The following is a 19,865-nucleotide window of genomic DNA, read 5'->3' on the forward strand; positions in this document are numbered from 1 at the left end:
CCCTTAAGGTACCTTCACACTGAACGATATCCCTAGCGATCCGTGACGTTGCAGCGTCCTGGCTAGCGATATCGTTCAGTTTGACACGCAGCAGCGATCAGGATCCTGCTGTGATGTCGTTGGTCGCTGCAGAAAGTCCAGCACTTTATTTCGTCGCTGGACTCCCTGCAGACATCGCTGAATCGGCGTGTGTGACGCCGATTCAGCGATGTCTTCGCTGGTAACCAGGGTAAACATCAGGTTACTAAGCGCAGGGCCGCGCTTAGTAACCCGATGTTTACCCTGGTTACCAGCGTAAAAGTAAAAAAAAAAAAACCCTTCATACTTACCTTCCGCTGTCTGTCCCTCGGCGCTCTGCTTCTCTGCACAGTGTAAGCACAGCGGCCGGAAAGCACAGCGGTGACGTCACCGCTCTGCTTTCCGGCCGCTGTGCTTACACAGGGCAGAGAAGCAGAGTGCCGAGGGACAGACAGCGGAAGGTAAGTATGAAGTGTTTTTTTTTTTTTTTTTTTACTTTTATGCTGGTAACCAGGGTAAACATCGGGTTACTAAGCGCGGCCCTGCGCTTAGTAACCCGATGTTTACCCTGGTTACCGGCATCGTTGGTCGCTGGAGAGCTGTGTGTGACAGCTCTCCAGCGACCATACAGCGACGCTGCGGCGATCCGGATCGTTGTCTGGATCGCTGCAGCGTCGCTCAGTGTGAAGGTACCTTTTAGTCTAAGTAGGCTCCACAATCATGGGGAAGACTGCTGACTTAACAGATGTCCAGAAGGCAGTCATTGACACACTCCACAAGGAGGGTAAGCCAGAAAAGGTCTCTGCTAAAGAAGCTGGCTGTTCAGAGTGCTGTATCCGAACATATTAATGAAAGTTGAGAGGGAAAAAAAAGTGTGGTAGAAAAAGGTGCACAAGCAACCAGGATAACCACAGCCTTGAACGGATTGTTAAGAAAGGGCCATTCAAAAATTTTGGGGAGATTCACAAGGAGTGGACTGCTGCTGGAGTCATTGCTTCAAGAGCCACCACATATAGACATATCCAGGACATGGGCTACAAGTGTCGCATTCCTTGTGTCAAGCCACTCATGACCAATAGACAACGCCACAAGCGTCTTACCTGGGCCAAAGAGTAAAAGAACTGGACTGTTGCTTAGTGGTCCAAGGTGGTGGTTGCAGATGAAAGTAAATTTTGTATTTGAGTCTGGAGGAAGAGTGGAGAAGCACACAATCCAAGCTGCTTGTGATCTAGTGTGGAGTTTCCACAATCAGTGATGGTTTGGGGAGCCATGTCATCTGCTGGTGTAGGTCCACTGTGTTTTATCAAGACTAAAGTCAGCGCAGCTGTCTACCAGGAAACTTTAGAGCACTTCAAGCTTTTTAGAGTTGGAAATTTCATTCTCCAGCAGGACTTGGCACCGATCTACACTGCGAAAAGTACCAGTACCTGGCTTAAAAACAACAGTATCACTGTCCTCGCCTGACCTTAACTCCATAGAGAATCTATGGGGTATTGTCAAGAGGAAGATGATCGACACCAGAGCCAACAATGTAGATGAGCTGAAGGCTGCTATCAAAGCAACCTGGGCTTACATAACACCTTAGCAGTGCCCCAGGCTGATTGCCTCCATGCCACACCGCATTGATGCAGTAATTGATGCAAAAGGAGCCCCGACCAAGTATTGAGTGCATTTACTGAATATACATTTCAGTAGGCCAACATTTCGCATTTTAAAATCATTTTTCAAGCTGGTGTTATAAAGTATTCTAATTTACTGAGATAATGACTTTTGGGTTTTCATTGGCTGTAAGCCATAATCATCAACATTAACAGAAATAAACGCTTGAAATAGATAACTCCTTTTGTAATGACTCTATATAATGAGTTTCACTTTTTGTATTGAAGAACTGAAATACATTTTTTGATGATATTCTAATTTTGTGAGCAGCACCTGTACATCACCAGAAACAAGATTTGAGTATTTGAGGAGGATATGGAGAGTTTTTGCTCCACAAAACCCCCCAAAACTCGCCAAATCCTCCTTATAATCTCAAATCTCGTGGATTTTTAAGTTTTTACGTATCCATGTATGCGGCAGCAACCATTGGCACATGTATATAGCACCAAGATTAGTACAGTGATCAACTGCAATTTCAGGTCCGCTCTATAAACAATTGTATCACATTAACCTATAATTCCCAGTGTGTCCTCAATAATGAGAAGGAGATACTGGGAGTTGTTGTGATCAGTCATCATCAGACTGTGGACCACACAGGAACCATAGTACTGATGAGACCTAGTCCATATCACAAACATTTACACCTTGTAGACGACTTCTTCTCTGATTAGAGTTGTTCTCATTCTTTTCTTCTCTATTTTGTCCAGACACCATGATGAGATTCCATGCCCAAAGCTCACCTCTGCCAATTTCCCTCTTCAGTCTTCAGCAGCATAATGCCCTTAAAAATAATAAAAGTATCATTATACTGCCCTATAAATCAAAATATCTCCCATGCTGTGGTCCTGAATAAATAATTGCCGCTCCCCATACTTCCTGCCCAAAATATCACCCAAAACTGCCCCGGTCGATATCTCACTCACAATGCCTCACTCCATAATATCCCCATTGCTCTTCGCTATGCCCCCTTTTAGAATCCTTCAGTTGCCCCATAATGTGCTCCATTATCCTTGCAGTAAACCCTTCCCTTCCCCGACACCCTCCCCTAAAATCAAACCACATTTCATGTTCGGCTCCTCTTGGAGCGCTTACCAGTGGTACCTGCTTCATCCTCCCCCTTTCAATAGTATCATGAGTTCAGTAGTTGGCTGACGTCCTCACACCACTGCATGTCTGGGCTGACTCGCTCTTCTCTGCTCTGCCCCAGTTTCAGCGCAACAGTCTTTTAGATGCAAATACATTTGAATATATGCAGAATGGAGCTGCGTCTCCCGGACAGCTCTGCGGGCCGCACAATGTCCTTCAGTGGGCCGCATGTGTATGTTGTGCAGGCCTGGCCTACAACATGTAGAACTTTCTGAAGCTGCAAATCAGATCGCGCTATATTTTGAAGGCCATGTCCACACTCACAATCTTGTGTTTTTAATTGCTCCAATACTTTTCTATTAATTGTAGTTAATGTTGTACTTGCTCTTAATTACCCATTTCACATTATCTTGGGTCTACAGCTGCTATGCGGGCTTTGTATCTCCATGGTCAGAAACGCAACCTTCTGTGTAGTACAAGGCTGCAGTCTCTTACGTTCTTCCTTTTTGTGAAACACTTTATGCTCACATACATTTGATAGATCACCAAGAAATAAGGACAGCTAGAAGGAACTATGATTGCTCAAATGTTTGCTATCCCGTTAGTCATAGAAAACTAGTAACACCTTCATGAATCGGGCCTTATTTTTCTGACGTAAAAAAAACCCTTCACATGTCTTTAAAAAAATTCACTCAAACAAAGAAAGACTTGTTGTGGAAAAAAAGCAAATGCTAAACAGGTTTGTAGAAAAAAAAATGGAATTATGAAAAAAACCCATAGGGCTTGGTACATAAAGACTGGCGTTATTTACACAGGTCATGATGAGTATGGGCTAGAATCCTTGTAAGTAAGATTTCTGGCGTAGCAAACCCCACCACTCATCATGAATATAATGAGCAGCGGTTTCCACGCCCCTGTCCGACATCTGCTCTGTCCACTTTGTTGGAGTTGGGCGTAAATGGTGTAAGAACGCTAAAAGTCGCATCATTGTAATGCAGCCACCAACTGAGTCAAAATTACGTGCTTTTTGCATCATAATACTGGTGGTGAATCTGGCCCATAGTCTATAATGTGTCTGTGTTATCCATTTAAAAAAAAATAAAAAATGACAGCACTCGTATGACAAAAATGGCCGAGTGCAGGAGGCCCAGATCTTTTCTTAGTGTCCACGTCCCCAAAAGAGTTAACACTTTAGCAGGATACCATTCATTGAGTCCAGTTAACTCTGGAGTGTCATGGACTGGTCTTATGACCAGTAATGATTTTCCTTAAAAAAAAATAAAAATAAATATTCATTCGTGTGCGCGAAGTCTACATACGAGTCTTTTTGTTTGTCAGCTGAATTAAAATCTCTTGTCAGTAGCATAAATGCCCATTACGGCCCCGTTTTCTGATCCTTATTTTTTTATGGCTTGCCCTTCAATCCGTCTGCATGTAGCATGCTTCACGTTACAAGGAACATGAGGCATTTTTGTATAATATGACCATATTCCTTTTTACTACAGAAAATATATATTTTTTTCTTTATTTTGCCCCAGAAATACCGTAGACTACTGGCAGGCAAAGGGCTGCAGCTTGCGTTGGCTTTTCACAGACTGCTTTAAGTAGATTGCAGAGAGCGACGGGCACATTTACAGCAAGGTATCCAAATCCACATCTGTGGTTACATAGCATTTCATTGTGGAGTACGAACTCATTGAGAACATGTTGAAATGATAAACTGGGCTATAAACAATTTGCCATCCTTAGTTTAGAAGAAAAACTTATTTTTTTTTTATTTTTTTTTTGTTCTTCATCAGTTTAGCTGTACGAGTTTTGTGTTTTTACAATCTGCAGATTTTGTAGAACTGTATTTATTACCACATTTTTCAAAGGTAGAAAGTCATTAACATTATTTCTGTATTTATAAAGACAATATATAAAGGAACAATGACCTTTCAAACCCTTCTGTATTCATGTATATCTCATACATAAAGTGACAAATTTCCAACCTCTATAGCACAACACTAAAGGTACCGTCACACATAACGATATCGTTGCTTTTTGTGACGTAGCAACGATATCGTTAAGGAAATCGTTATGTGTGACCGCGACCAACGATCAGGCCCCTGCTGGGAGATCGTTGGTCGCTGGGGAAAGTCCAGAACTTTATTTCGTCGCTGGATCTCCCGCTGACATCGCTGGATCGGCGTGTGTGACGCCGATTCAGCGATGTCTTCACTGGTAACCAGGGTATACATCGGGTTACTAAGCGCAGGGCCGCACTTAGTAACCCGATGTTTACCCTGGTTACCAGCGTAAACGTTAAAAAAACAAACAGTACATACTTACCTTCAGCTGTCTGTCCCCGGCGCTCTGCTTCTCTGCACTCCTCCTGCATCCTGTGTCAGCACCGGCCAGCCGGAAAGCACAGCGGTGACGTCACCGCTCTCCTTTCCGGCTGACAGTGCAGAGGAAAGAAGCACAGCGCCGGAGGACAGACAGCTGAAGGTGAGTATGTAGTGTTTGTTTTTTTAACGTTTACGCTGGTAACCACGGTAAACATCGGGTTACTAAGCGCGGCCCTGCGCTTAGTAACCCGATGTTTACCCTGGTTACCGGGGACCTCGGGATCGTTGGTCGCTGGAGAGCGGTCTGTGTGACAGCTCTCCAGCGACCAAACAGCCACGCTGCAGCGATCGACATCGTTGTCGGTATCGCTGCAGCGTCGCTTTAGTGTGACGGTACCTTAAAGCAGAAAAGTAACTTATGTTCATCCATTTGTATTCTATTCCAGTAAGTTGCAGATTAAGTGAATCATTTTAGCATAGCTATTTGCAGTTGGGTCAACTTGTGATCTGATAACTCTGCAAAAAGTCGCAATGTTTTTACACAACTTCCGAGTTGCACAAGAATATTAGGACTTTGAGGTGTTTTACTCGAGGATTCTCGTGTAAACACCTTAATCTGCTCTATAAGTTCAACGTTTCAAAACACACAGTGGGTATGAGGTTTTATGAAATCACATATACCGTACTTTTCTTGAGTTGTTAACATCTAGCGCAAATGCTGCATTTAAAACGGCCTGAGCCACCCAAAGCTCCAGAGATGTTGGATATTTTGTTCTCAAATTTACACTGCTCTAGCTTTATCGCAATAAATCCAGAAAACCACCTTAACTCCTATAAACAAAGTATTGCTCCAAAATAGTTCACTTTTTTCCTAGAACTTAATTTAAAGATGAAGGATTTTTTTTTTTCTAATTGCAAAAATAGAAATGCAAAATTATCTCTGAGCATCTGAGAAGGTGATCGACATCATGTTATAATCAATCAGGTTTTCATGTAATATCTTTCTAAAATAAGGTACTTTTATTTTACAGGTGATCTAAAGATGGGAGCCTGGTATCCAAATTCGCTGTTCCTGGTTGTTTCCCATTAAAAGTCTATGCATTGTATAAGCACCTTTACTTCTATTGTATGTACAAATGTCTTCTGCATCGGCACAAATCTAAAATACACATTGAATGGCTGTCGGACACACAATGAGGTGATCCATTGTTCAGCCAGCAGCCATCTCACCCATCTACAATAGTGCTCAGCTGGTTTAGCGCTCCAATGTTCTATATGATAGACCTACTGCCAGATGGCCATAGTCAGACATGCCAGATCCTTCTCTTCCTTGATGATCTTCTGTCGGAGACCACCATACACGTTAGACTGTTGATCGAACACTTCAATATTGGCGGGTTTGGCCAACTTTAGTCTGTGTATGAGGGGGGCCTCATGCCTTCTATAGCTGCTGTATTACCAGCTCTGCTGTGAAAGGATAGAGTAGATGGCAATAGTGCTCAGCTATTTTCAGAACTCGCATTAATGTAAAAGGCAAGCTGTCTGCGCATTAACCTTCTCATTGAGACAGCAGCATAGGGGCCCCGTACTTGGTGTAGAAGGACATCCTAAAAGGACCTGAATCTATCAGACGACTTTGGCATACAGTTCTGAAATGGGAACAACTTTTTGAAAGATTGGTAATATCAGGACATCCATTAGATTCCTTATTATTGAGCTAGTGGATTTAATATCGCCCATTCAGCTGCCTTCTTGGCTATTTTTTTTAGCATTGTGATACTCTGGATATTATGTAACTGATAAAAAAGGGGCTCACTGCTTGCTACCCGTATTTCTGCATCATTCCATTCTATATAATTTGCTTCCTATATAAACTGAATAGGATGGTTCAGTTTACTAACCGTAAATACTTCAATTATTATCTTTCCTATATCAGTAACATAATGGTTATACATTTTTACCATCACAGGAAAGGAAGATATGGAAAATGATTCTTGCAGTTATTCATTAAAATCTACGAGTCTGGAAAAATATTAATTTTTAATGAAGCAAGAAACATATCAACACTGACTATGAGTTTAATGAATTTTATTTGTAAAGAGTTATTCCTATCTTGAAAAGTGATGGCAGATCAGTAGGATATGTCAACACTGTGTATGACTGGTGGGCATCCGATCTCTGGTACACCACAGATCGCTGCATCAGTTTTCCCTGCACAAAGCCATCCAGATATCCAATAGTGGTCCATCATGAGGATAAGAGTGAGAGGGCAGCACCTTTTTGGTGGAAGAGGTCTTGATCTATCTCGTCCATTGATCACACATTCCCCTTAAAAAGCAGAAGCCTATAGGGAATTACAGTGAAGGAAATAATTATTTTATCCCTTGCTGATTTTGTAAGTTTGCCCACTGACAAAGACATGAACAGTCTATAATTTTAAGGGTAGGTTAATTTTAACATTGATAGCATGTCAAAAATAAAATCACATTGTATAAATTATATAAATTTATGTGCATTTTGCAGTAAGAAATAAGTATTTGATTCCTCTGGCAAACGAGACTTAATACTTGGTGGCAAAACCCTTGTTGGCAAGCACAGCAGTTAGACGTTTTTTGTAGTTGTTGATGAGGTTTGCGCACATGTCAGGAGGAATTTTGGTCCACTCCGCTTTGCAGATCATCTCTAAATCATTATAATTTTGAGTATTTTATGGGATTAAGAAGGAGGTTGTCACTCGGGATTTTACAGTACATGGCTCCATCCATTCTCCAGTTGATACGGTGAAGTAGTCCTGTGCCCTTAGCAGAGAAGCATCCCCAAAACATAATGTTTCTACCTCCATGCTTGACAGTGGGGATGTGTTCTTTGGGTCATAGGCAGCATTTCTTTTCCTCCAAACACGGCGACTTGAGTTAATGTCAAAGAGCTCAATTTTTGTCACATCTGACCACAGCACCTTCTCCCAGTCACTCATAGAATCATCCAGGTGTTCATTGGCAAACACTAACTTCAGTCGGCCCTGCACATGTGCCTTCTTGAGCAGGGGGACTTTGCGGGCACTGCAGTATTTTAAACCTTTACGGCGTAATGTGTTACCAATGGTTTTCTTGGTAACTGTTATCCTAGCTGCCTTGAGATCATTAACCAGTTTCCCCCGTGTAGTTTTAGGCTGATCTCTCACCTTCCTCATGATCAAGGATACCCTATGAGGTGAGATTTTGCATGGTGCCCCAGATCGATGTCTATTGACAGTCATTTTGTATTTCTTTCATTTTCTTACTATTGCACCAACAGTTGTCTCCTTCTCACCCAGCGTCTTACTTATGGTTTTGTAGCCCATTCTAGCTTAGTGCAGGTCTATGATCTTGTCCCTGACATCCTTATAAAGATCTTTGGTCTTGCCCATGTTGTAGAGGTTAGAGTCTGAGTGAGTAATTGAGTCTGTGGACAAGAGTCTTTTAGGCCGGGATCACACACAGCGAGATACGGCCGAGTCTCGCAGGTTAAAACCAAGCTCTGGCACTCCAGAGCGGAGCGTGCAGCCGCATAGCAATACATGGAGCCGCACGCTCTGCTCCGGAGTGCCAGAGCTTGGTTTTAGCCTGCGAGACTCAGCCGTATCTCGCTGTAGTGTGACTCCGGCCTTATAAAAGTGACTATGTAAGACAGCTGTTTTTAATGCAGGTAACGAGTTGATTAGGAGCGTCTAATTGGTCTGTAGGAGCCGGAACTCGTAGGGTATGTGCACACGTAGGTTGGATCTCTGCGGATTTTTCCGCACCTTTTTTTTGTAAATCCGCAGGTAAACCGCACTGCGGATTACCTGCGGAATTACTGCGGTTTTTGTGCTGATTCCACCTGCGGTTTTTTACATTATGGAGCAGGTGTAACCCACAGCGGAATCCGCACCAAGAATTGACATGCTGCGGAATAAACAACGCAACGTTTCCGCTGCATGTGCACTGCGGATTTTGTTTTCCATAGGTTTACATGGTAAAGTAAACTCATGGAAAACCGCTGCGGATCCGCAGCATGTGCACATAGCGTTAATGGTTGGTAGGGGATCAAATACTAATACAAATTTATTTGCATTTTGCAGTGAGAAAATTTATACAATGTGATTTTCTGGATTTTATTTTTGATATTCTATCTCTCAATGTTAAAATTCACCTACCCTTAAAATTATAGACAGTTCATGTCTTTGTCAGTGGGCAAACTTACAAAATCAGAAAGGGATCAAATAATTTCCTTCACTGTGCAGTATACACCAATAGAAGTACACCGTGTTTTATCTTTTATAATACAGCCTGACACTGTTGAGATTGGTGATTTTTTATAAAATTAGTTTTGCACTGTAATGACCTCTAAAGTTACTTTCTTATTAATTTGCACATCAGATTAAATGGATTTTCCTAATTAAATGCATACTTTTTTTTTCTTTTTAGCTTCAAAACTGTTTACTATTCTGACGAAATGTTTGAAACGATAACATTTACAAGTAAAGTTGTTACATAACTGAAGAAGAGTGTTGTCATTTGTGCTTCATAATGAGCTGGGTGCTGTAATGCAATTTCCACATTTATAAAGGTTATTTAATGTCAGTGAGGGTTGCCAGAGTTTGAAGGGGTATTCCCAGATCCTATCTCAATATATGTAGTAGGTGGAATAATATTAGCAAATAACTCCAATTAGAAATTGAGTATAGTTCTTCTGATTTGCTATGCCACTTACCTCATGTAGGGCATTGCAGTAGCTTAGGTATCCATGGTTACGACCACTAAGCGTCTAACTGCCACTAAGAGTGGTTGTAACCATGGATACCTAAGCTATTGCAATGCCCTACACGAGGTAATCGACATGGCGAACCTGAAGAACTATACTAATATTATCAAATACCTCAAATTAGAAATTTAGTTTAATTTGAGGTATTTGATAATATTAGTAATTTCTTCCCAACCTTGGACGTACCCAGTACGTCCTGGTTGGTAAGTGCCTCCTGACCTTGGACGTACTGGGTACGTCATGGTGATTTTGCGCACATAGAAGCTGTGCGCGCACGATCGCCGCCAGTTGATCAGTTGTTATCACATCTGACACCCGGCTCTTAATGCCAGGAGCGGTGCCTGCACTGCTTCTGGCAGTTTAACCCCATATCAATATTGATTGCAGCACTTAGAAAGCAGAGGGAGGGAGCCTCCTCTGCCCATCGATCGGCGCCCCCAGGGGAGCCCGATATCGTCATAACGACTTCCAGGTCACCAGGCTATGTCAAGCCCCTTAGACCTTGCGCAGTGCAGCACTCACCTGACCGCGACGTCATCAAAGGTCCTTCACTCTCTGCATTCTTAGGAACGGAAGCAGACGCTAGCAGCGCTGTGAGCCAGGGGCCGTCCGAGGGTGAGTATATCCATGTTTATTTTTATTCTTTATTTTTTACATGAATATGGATCCCAGGGCCTGAAGGAGAGTCTCCTCTCCTCCAGACCCTGGGAACCACACGCCGTATAAGATGCACCCCGTCTTATACGGCGGGCATATCCCAAATTCCATATTTTATATGGAAAAGTTGGGGGTCGTCTTATACGCCCAGTCGTCTTTTACACCAGAAAATACGGTATATAAGTATGGTATCGCTGTAATTGTACTGACCCAAAGAATAAAGCTACCTTACCAATCTTACCAAATGTGGAAAAAATCCTGAATTGTTGTTTTTGTTCATTCTGCATCCCAAAAAACGGAATGGGCAGCGATAGAGAGACCAAAAATTGTACCAATAAAAACATCAACTCAACCCGCAAAAAACAAGCCCTAACATGACTCTGTTGGCCAAAATATGGAAAAAATACAGCTTTCACAGCAGCCTAATATAAAAAAGTTATAAATCTGGTATAACTGCATTATTATTATTATTTATTGTTATAGCGCCATTTATTCCATGATGCTTTACATGTAAGGAGGGGTATACATAATAAAATTAAGTACAGTAATCTTAAACAATAGAAGTCATAACTGGTAATTGCACCAACCCGAAGAATAAAGTTGTCTAATCAGGAGGATGAAAAAAATATTTAAAACCAATTTTTCACTTGCTTTTGATTTGTTCATGCTGCCTCCCAAAGCTCGCAGTAAGGTTCGGCGCACATTTATCCTGCACGGAGTGCTTGTATCTGGGTTTCCTTGTACATCCCTGAAATACGTGATTTCAGATGGAACCCCCAGTGGAAGATTCCCTATAATGAGGCAGATGGGGAGGCACTGTGGATGCCATGTGATATGTTTTTCTTATGTAGTAATTTTTGCAAGTTTATTAAAAATCAGTTTGTTTTTTTCAGTCAAGATGGGGTGCAGAGTGTACATTAATGAGAAAAAAAAAAACTTTTTTGAATTTACCAAATGGCTGCAATGAAACAGAGTGAAAAGTGTATTTCTTAGGTGATACAACATAATTATACAGTGGGGCAAAAAAGTATTTAGTCAGTCAGCAATAGTGCAAGTTCCACCACTTAAAAAGATGAGAGAGGCCTGTAATTTACATCATAGGTAGACCTCAACTATGGGAGACAAACTGAGAAAAAAAAATCCAGAAAATCACATTGTCTGTTTTTTTAACATTTTATTTGCATATTATGGTGGAAAATAAGTATTTGGTCAGAAACAAAATTTCATCTCAATACTTTGTAATATATCCTTTGTTGGCAATGACAGAGGTCAAACGTTTTCTGTAAGTCTTCACAAGGTTGCCACACACTGTTGTTGGTATGTTGGCCCATTCCTCCATGCAGATCTCCTCTAGAGCAGTGATGTTTTTGGCTTTTCGCTTGGCAACACGGACTTTCAACTCCCTCCAAAGGTTTTCTATAGGGTTGAGATCTGGAGACTGGCTAGGCCACTCCAGGACCTTGAAATGCTTCTTATGAAGCCACTCCTTCGTTGCCCTGGCGGTGTGCTTTGGATCATTGTCATGTTGAAAGACCCAGCCATGTTTCATCTTCAATGCCCTTGCTGATGGAAGGAGGTTTGCACTCAAAATCTCACGATACATGGCCCCATTCATTCTTTCATGTACCTGGATCAGTCGTCCTGGCCCCTTTGCAGAGAAACAGCGCCAAAGCATGATGTTTCCACCACCATGCTTTACAGTAGGTATGGTGTTTGATGGATGCAACTCAGTATTCTTTTTCCTCCAAACACGACAAGTTGTGTTTCTACCAAACAGTTCCAGTTTGGTTTCATCAGACCATAGGACATTCTCCCAAAACTCCTCTGGATCATCCAAATGCTCTCTAGCAAACTTCAGACGGGCCCGGACATGTACTGGCTTAAGCAGTGGGACACGTCTGGCACTTCAGGATCTGAGTCCATGGTGGCGTAGTGTGTTACTTATGGTAGGCCTTGTTACATTGGTCCCAGCTCTCTGCAGTTCATTAACTAGGTCCCCCCGCGTGGTTCTGGGATTTTTGCTCACCGTTCTTGTGATCATTCTGACCCCACGGGGTGGGATTTTGCGTGGAGCCCCAGATCGAGGGAGATTATCAGTGGTCTTGTATGTCTTCCATTTTCTAATTATTGCTCCCACTGTTGATTTCTTCACTCCAAGCTGGTTGGCTATTGCAGATTCAGTCTTCCCAGCCTGGTGCAGGGCTACAATTTAGTTTCTGGTGTCCTTCCACAGCTCTTTGGTCTTCACCATAGTGGAGTTTGGAGTCAGACTGTTTGAGGGTGTGCATAGGTGTCTTTTTATACTGATAACAAGTTTAAACAGGTGCCATTACTACAGGTAATGAGTGGAGGAAAGAGGAGACTCTTAAAGAAGAAGTTACAGGTCTGTGAGAGACAGAAATCTTGATTGTTTGTTTCTGACCAAATACTTATTTTCCACCATAATATGCAAAAAAAATGATAAAAAAACAGACAATGTGATTTTCTGGATTTTTTTTTTCTCAGTTTGTCTCCCATAGTTGAGGTCTACCTATGATGTAAATTACAGACGCCTCTCATCTTTTTAAGTGGTGGAACTTGCACTATTGCTGACTGACTAAATACTTTTTTGCCCCACTGTATATAGAGAGATAGAGAGATCTAGATAGATATATAGATATAGATAGTTATCTGCTAAAACAAAGACAAACTTTTCCTGAGGCTGCCGTCACACTAGCAGTATTTGGTCAGTATTTTACATCAGTATTTGTAAGCCAAAACCAGGAGTGGATGATAAATACAGAAGTGGTGCGTATGTTTCTATTATACTTTTCCTCTATTTGTTCCACTCCTGGTTTTGGCTTACAAATACTGATGTCAAATACTGCTAGTGTGACGGCAGCCTTATCCCCTCTCTGACCTTAGACGTATTATCCCGTCGAGGTGACCTGGGCCTATCTGACCCTCGATGGGATAGTACGTCATAGCGATCGGCCGCGCTCACGGGGGGAGCGCGGCCGATCGCGGCCAGGTGTCAGCTGACTATCGCAGCTGACATCCAGCACTATGTGCCAGGAGCAGTCACAGACCGCCCCTGGCTTATTAACCCCTGGCACACTGCAATCAAAGATGATCGCAGTGTTCCGGCAGCATAGGGAAGCATCGCGCAGGGAGGGGGCTCCCTGCGGGCTTCCCTGAGATCCCCGGAGCAACGTCTCCTACCACCTCATCCTCTTCCCTGTAGGCCCCGGATCCTAAATGGCCGCGGGGCTACTTCCAGGTCCTGCAGGGAGGTGGCTTACAAGCAGTGCACGTCAGAGCGCTGATCTGACACAGTGCACAGCAAAGTGTCAGATCAGCGATCTGACCCTATAACATGATGCCCCCCCACCTGAGGCAATGTTATAAAGTAAAAAAAAAAAATATTCACACATGTTAAAAAAAAAAAAAAAAAATCCTAAATAAAGAAAAGAACAATATTGTTCACATAAATACATTTATTTATCTAAAAAAAAAAACTATAAAAGTACACATTTAGTATCGCCGCGTCCGTCACGACCCAACCTATAAAACTGTCCCCCTTCAGTGATCACCGGCAAAAAAACAACGCTTTATTATCATACCGTCGAACAAAAAGTAGAATAACCCGTGATCAAAAATACGGGTATAAATAAACATGGTACAGCTGAAAATGTCATCTTGTCCCGCAAAAAACGAGCCGCGATACAGCGTCGAGTGAAAAAATAAAAAAGTTATAGTCCTCAGAATAAAGCGATGCAAAAATAATTATTTTTTATATAATAGTTTTTATCGTATAAAAGCGCCAAAACATAAAAAAAGATTATAAACGAGGTATCGCTGTAATCATACTGACCCGAAGAATTAAGCTGCTTTATAAATTTTACCAAACGTGGAACGGTATAAACGCCCTCCCCTCTCCCCCCAAACAAAAAAAAAGAAATTCCTGAATAGCTGTTCTTTGGTCATTCTGCCTCACAAAAATCGGAATAAAAAGCGATCAAAAAATGTCATGTGCCTGAAAATGGTACCAATAAAAACATCAACTCGTCCCGCAAAAAAACAAGCCCTCACATCACTCTTTGGACCAAAAGATGGAAAAATTATAGCTCTCAAAATGTGGTAATGCAAAAAACGCTTTTTGCAATAAAAAGCGTCTTTTAGTGTGTGACAGCTGCCAATCAAAAATCCGCTAGAGAACACCCGCTATAATAGTAAATCAAACCCCCATTCATCACCCCCTTAGTTAGGAAAAAATTTAAAAAATGTATTTATTTCAATTTTCCTATTAGGGCTAGGGTTGGGGTTAGGGCTACAATTAGGGTTGGGGCTAAAGTTAGGGTTGGGGCTAAAATTAGGGTTTGGATTACATTTACAGTTGTGATTAGGGTTAGGGGTGTGTCAGGGTTAGGGGAGTGGTTAGGGTTATGGTTGGGGTTAGGGGTGTGTTGGAGATAGGGGTGTGGTTAGGGTTGGGATTAGGGGTGTGTTGGGGTTAGGGGTGTGGTTGGGATTACGGTTAAGGGTATGGCTAGGGTTATGGTTAGGGTTGGGATTAGGGTTAGGGGTGTATTTGGGTTAGGGTTTTAGTTAGAATTGGGGACTTCCACTGTTAAGCCACATCAAGGGCTCTCCAAACGCGACATCGGGTCCGATCTTAATTCCAGCCAATTCTGCGTTGAAAAAGTGAAACAGTGCTCCTTCCCTTCCGAGCTCTCTCGTGCCCCCAAACAGTGGTTTACCCCCACATATGGGGTATCGGCGTACTCAGGACAAATTGAACAACTTTTGGGGTCCAATTTCTCTTGTTACTCTTGGGAAAATAAAAATTTGGGGGCTAAAAAACCATTTTTGTGGGAAAATAATTACCGTATTTTTTTTTTTATTTTCACGGCTCTGCGTTAAACTGTAGTTAAACACTTGGGGGTTCAAAATTCTCACAACACATCTAGATAAGTTCCTTGGGGGGTCTAGTTTCCAATATGGGGTCACTTGTGGGGGGTTTCTACTGTTTAGGTACATCAGGGGCTCTGCAAATGCAATGTGACGCCTGCAGACCAATCCATCTAAGTATGCATTCCAAACGGCGCTCCTTCCCTTCCGAGCTCTGCCATGCGCCCAAATGGTGGTTCCCCCCCCCCACCTATGGGGTATCAGCATACTCCGGACAAATTGGACAACTTTTGGGGTCAAATTTCTCCTGTTACCCTTGGGAAAATACAAAACTGGTGGCTAAAAAATAATTTTTGTGAAAAAAAAAATAAAAAAAAAAATAAAAAATTTTATTTTCACGGCTCTGTGTTATAAACTGTAGTGAAACACTTGGGGGTTCAAAGCTCTCACAACACATCTAGATAAGTTCCTTAGGGGGGTCTACTTTCCAAAATGGTGTCACTTGTGGGGGGTTTCAATGTTTAGGCACATCAGGGGCTCTCCAAACGCAACATGGCGTCTCATCTCAATTCCAGTCAATTTTGCATTGAAACGTCAAACGGCGCTCCTTCCCTTCCGAGCTCTGCCATGTGCCCAAACAGTGGTTTACCCCCACATATGAGGTATCGGCGTACTCAGGACAACTTGTGCAACTTTTGGGGTCCATTTTCTCCTGTTATCCTTGGTAAAATAAAACAAATTGGAGCTGAAGTAAATTTTTTGTGAAAAAAAGTTAAATATTTTGTTTTTTTAAAACATTCCAAAAATTCCTGTGAAACACCTGAAGGGTTAATAAACTTCTTGAATGTGGTTTTGAGCACCCTGAGGGGTGCAGTTTTTAGAATGATGTCGCACTTGGTTATTTTCTTGGTTATTTTCTATCATATAGACCCCACAAAGTGACTTCAAATGTTATATGGTCCCTAAAAAAAAAAATGATGTTGTAAAATTGAGTAATTGCTGGTCAACTGTTAACCCTTATAACTCCCTAACAAAAAAAAAAAAATGGTTCCAAAAGTGTGCTGATGTAAAGTAGACATGTGGGAAATGTTGCCCATTAAGTATTTTGTGACATATCTCTGTGATTTAAGGGCATAAAAATTCAAAGTTGGAAAATTGCGAAATTTTCCAAATTTGTTTTTTTTCCACAAATAAACGCAGGTAATATCAAAGAAATTTTACCACTGTCATTAAGTACAATATGTCACGAGAAAACAATTTCAGAATCCTCAAGATCCGTTGAAGCGTTCCAGAGTTATAACCTCATAGAGGGACAGTGGTCAGAAATGTAAAAATTGGCCCGGTCATTAACGTGCAAACCACCCTTGGGGGTAAAGGGGTTAAACCACAAAACTCAAATTGAGAAAATCATGTTTGTAAAGAACACAATTGTAATAATTTTAAACACATTTACAATTCAGCAGGATTTTGGCATGGAGCGGCTATGGATTCTATTATATTAAATAAATAATCTTTTGAATCTGGAAGTTAGGCATTCTTTTAATTCTAGAGGTCACACATCCAGGGGCTTTTTTTCTTCACTAGTGCTGTTTAACAGTTAATTTTATGATAAGTCCAATAAAAAAGGTGGAAATAGCTCCTATTGCCTGGAAAGCTCGACACATGATTAACTTCTTTGATACTGGCTTTTGTAGAGTCTCCAATGGCTCTGTTTCTGTGCTGTAGGAGTCCATCGAAGCGTAATTTTTCAGTTCCATATTGTCTGTCAAAAAAAAGGGAGGTAATGTGTTATGTTTATTCTTCAGGAACCCATCATGACATTAACTTAGAATTTAAGCTATGCTTCAGTCTGGATGGTGACACACTCTCTGTAACAACTCACCAAACACAAATTAATAAATACAAAGTCATATAGAGGACCAAGCAAGTTGCACATTTTACCCCCCGGAATTAGCATCACTTGGCACCTGAGAAGAAAACTGGTCCAGGATACTGCCAAGAGATTACATTAAAGGAACTGCAGGAATTTCTGGAAAGTATTGGTTGTGTACTGCATGTGACAACAATTTGCCATATTTTTCATATTTCTGGCATGTGGCATAGGGTGTCAAGATGGAAGCATTTTCTTAGAAAAAAAATATCCAAAACTGTCTGTTTTGCCAAAACGTATATCAAGTATGCCAAAAGCGTGTGGGAAAATGTGTTCTGATTTGATTAGACCAAAATCGAACCTTTTGGCCATAATGCCAAAAGGTATGTTTTGGCTCAAAGCCAACACTATGCATCACCAAAAGAATATCACCCCAATGGTGAAGTATGGTAGGAGCAGCATTATGGTTTTGGCAGCTGGAACTGGGGCTTCGGCCAAATTGGAGAGAATTATAAAGAATGCCAAATATCAGTCAATTTTGAAACAAAACCTCAGGCATCTTCAATAAATCTGAGAATGAAGAAGAATTTCACTTTTGTCCTTCGCCTCAATGGGGGACACAGGACCATGGGTGTAATGCTGCTGACACTAAGAAAAACACAAGAAGATGAGCTCCTCCTTTGCAGCTCCTCCAGTCGAACCAGTTCATGCTTAGTGTCTGTAGGAGGCACACGGGTCTGGTCTTCAGACCACAATTTTTTTATTTATTATTCTTTATTCCTTATAATGGATTGCAGAGGGCGACTGATCCCTTCAGGTTTCCGCTCTCCCCAAACCAACACAGGCGGGAACGTGGAATGTCACCTCCACGTACCCCATCCTGCACCGTTAAAAGGTATGCCTGAGCTTCTTTAGGGGTGACGGTTCCCTTCAGGGTTCCAATCTCCCCACACCAACAACAGATGGGAACATGGAGTGTCGCCTCCATGTACACCCTTTCTGAGCCAGGCTTATTTCAGCCGGTCCAACAGCCCTGCTCCATCCTAAGGGAGTTAACCCCTAGGAAGCCCAGAGGCACTTATGGCGTCTGTGCGGCCCCACTGCATAACCACTGACAAACAGCGGCGATGGAAGGAGGCAAATGGTCCCTCTCCACCTCGCGGACAACAAGACGGTGGATGGATGGTTCCTCGCACCGTTCACATTGCAGCAATGCTGAAGCCCAGTCATCTGTGGCGGCTCCATGCTGGGATGCGCACTGCTGGTAAGAGAATTCAGGTCGGCGGTGGGCCCCTGCAGCAGATTCTCAGTACGAGCGCCTGTCATACGTGGCAGTGAAAAATGGGCCTTGTGTTTGCAGCATCAGTGACTGGGCAGATTTATGTGCACAGGGTGTCTGGGCCCTACACGTGGTGCGCACCCCAAGAACAGCCCCCAGCGCAATCGTGACTCAAATGCCTGCGGGATTCTTTCCCAGAGCTCCATTCATGCGCTGCTGTGCTGTGTCCTCTGATTGCATCTGGCTGCAGTGCACTCCCTCGTGGCGTCCCCCTCTCCGGGTAATGCTCCTACTGGCCAATGAAATTTAGGCCCTCTGCTTGGGCCTATTCACAGAGCAAACCTGAGGTTCCGCCCACCAGATGATGCTGCGCCTGTAGCCCCTCCCCCGAACTGGCGCTTCTCTCTCACTGCAAGACTTCCTCATGGCACAACTCCCGGGGGGCCATCTTTATCAGCCCGGCCTTCTCTCAGCTGTCGAGGTGCCAATGAGATCCCAGTGGTGGGACCGAACCCCCCTAATCGGGCCTTGTTGCAGTCCATAATGCCACTCACCAAAGGATACAGTCCCTCTATCAGCCGGGGCCTTCGCCAGCCTATCTCGGATTATTCCTCCACCTCATTTCACAAGGGCGACGGATCCCTTAAAGGCTCCGCTCTCCCCAGACCTACAACAGTTGGGAACACGGAGTGTTGTCTCCACGTACCCCTTCCGGCATCGTTTTGTTATGGGCATGCCGTGTTATTAGAGGTCAACAGATCCCTTCAGGGTATATTTCCCTTCATACCAGCAATGGATGGGAATGTAGAGTGTTACGGCCACATACCCACCTCTGCATCCAAGCTCATACCGCCCTTTTTCCCAGTGCTGGACCAACAGCCCGTACCTGTTAACCCCTTGGATGTCCAGAGGCATTTACCTGTCTGCAGCCTCCTTTCCATCGGACCTGATGAACAGCGGTGATGGCAGGGAGACGGACGGTCCTTCTCCCCTCTCCTGACTCAGAGTGGGTAGATGGAAGGCTAGGACATAGTTCGCCAGCACGGAGAGCGACCGGACATACGTTTCACAAGTCAGAAGCTTATAGAGGCGAGATACCCTTTTCCCTGATAGTGGAAGAAATGGGTGGAGTTCCCTCTGCCTGTCTCCCACTTGGCCTCAAAATCTCTTCGGTCCTTACCAGATGGTTCCACGGACCGGCAAATAGAGAACCCTTCTGGCTCGCCACTTCCCCCTTTTTATTGCCACTGTGTGGGTATCTAATGCTATGGTCTCTTGGGCTGATACCCTGAGC

The 19,865-nt window shown here is 42.9% G+C and overlaps 2 protein-coding genes across 8 annotated transcripts in view; one reads left to right on the forward strand and one right to left on the reverse strand.

Moving 5' to 3' along the window:
• ALDH3A2 (aldehyde dehydrogenase 3 family member A2) overlaps nucleotides 1-9,616 on the forward strand; it is a 97,662-nt gene extending 88,046 nt beyond the window's left edge. For 2 of the 5 annotated variants that reach the window (XM_069757239.1, XM_069757240.1), the window contains exons 12-13: nucleotides 4,302-4,404; nucleotides 6,125-6,212. In XM_069757239.1, coding sequence (XP_069613340.1) covers nucleotides 4,302-4,367 — 66 coding nt within the window. In that variant the 3' untranslated portion in view covers nucleotides 4,368-4,404; nucleotides 6,125-6,212. Of the gene's footprint in view, nucleotides 1-4,301; nucleotides 4,405-6,124 lie in introns of all 5 variants that reach the window. The other 3 variants (XM_069757242.1, XM_069757241.1, XM_069757243.1) reach the window with 2 other exon arrangements.
• Nucleotides 9,617-16,832: 7,216 nt separating this feature from the next.
• The window catches only part of LOC138670161 (multidrug and toxin extrusion protein 1-like), a 142,231-nt gene continuing 139,198 nt past the window's right edge, over nucleotides 16,833-19,865 (reverse strand). The window contains exon 17 of one of the 3 annotated variants that reach the window (XM_069757244.1): nucleotides 16,833-17,184. In XM_069757244.1, coding sequence (XP_069613345.1) covers nucleotides 17,003-17,184 — 182 coding nt within the window. In that variant the 3' untranslated portion in view covers nucleotides 16,833-17,002. The remainder of the gene's footprint in view (nucleotides 17,185-19,865) is intronic. The other 2 variants (XM_069757245.1, XR_011319308.1) reach the window with 2 other exon arrangements.

Source organism: Ranitomeya imitator, chromosome 3 (genome assembly GCF_032444005.1).
Source record: "Ranitomeya imitator isolate aRanImi1 chromosome 3, aRanImi1.pri, whole genome shotgun sequence".
In the NCBI taxonomy this organism is placed as follows: Eukaryota; Metazoa; Chordata; class Amphibia; order Anura; family Dendrobatidae; genus Ranitomeya; species Ranitomeya imitator.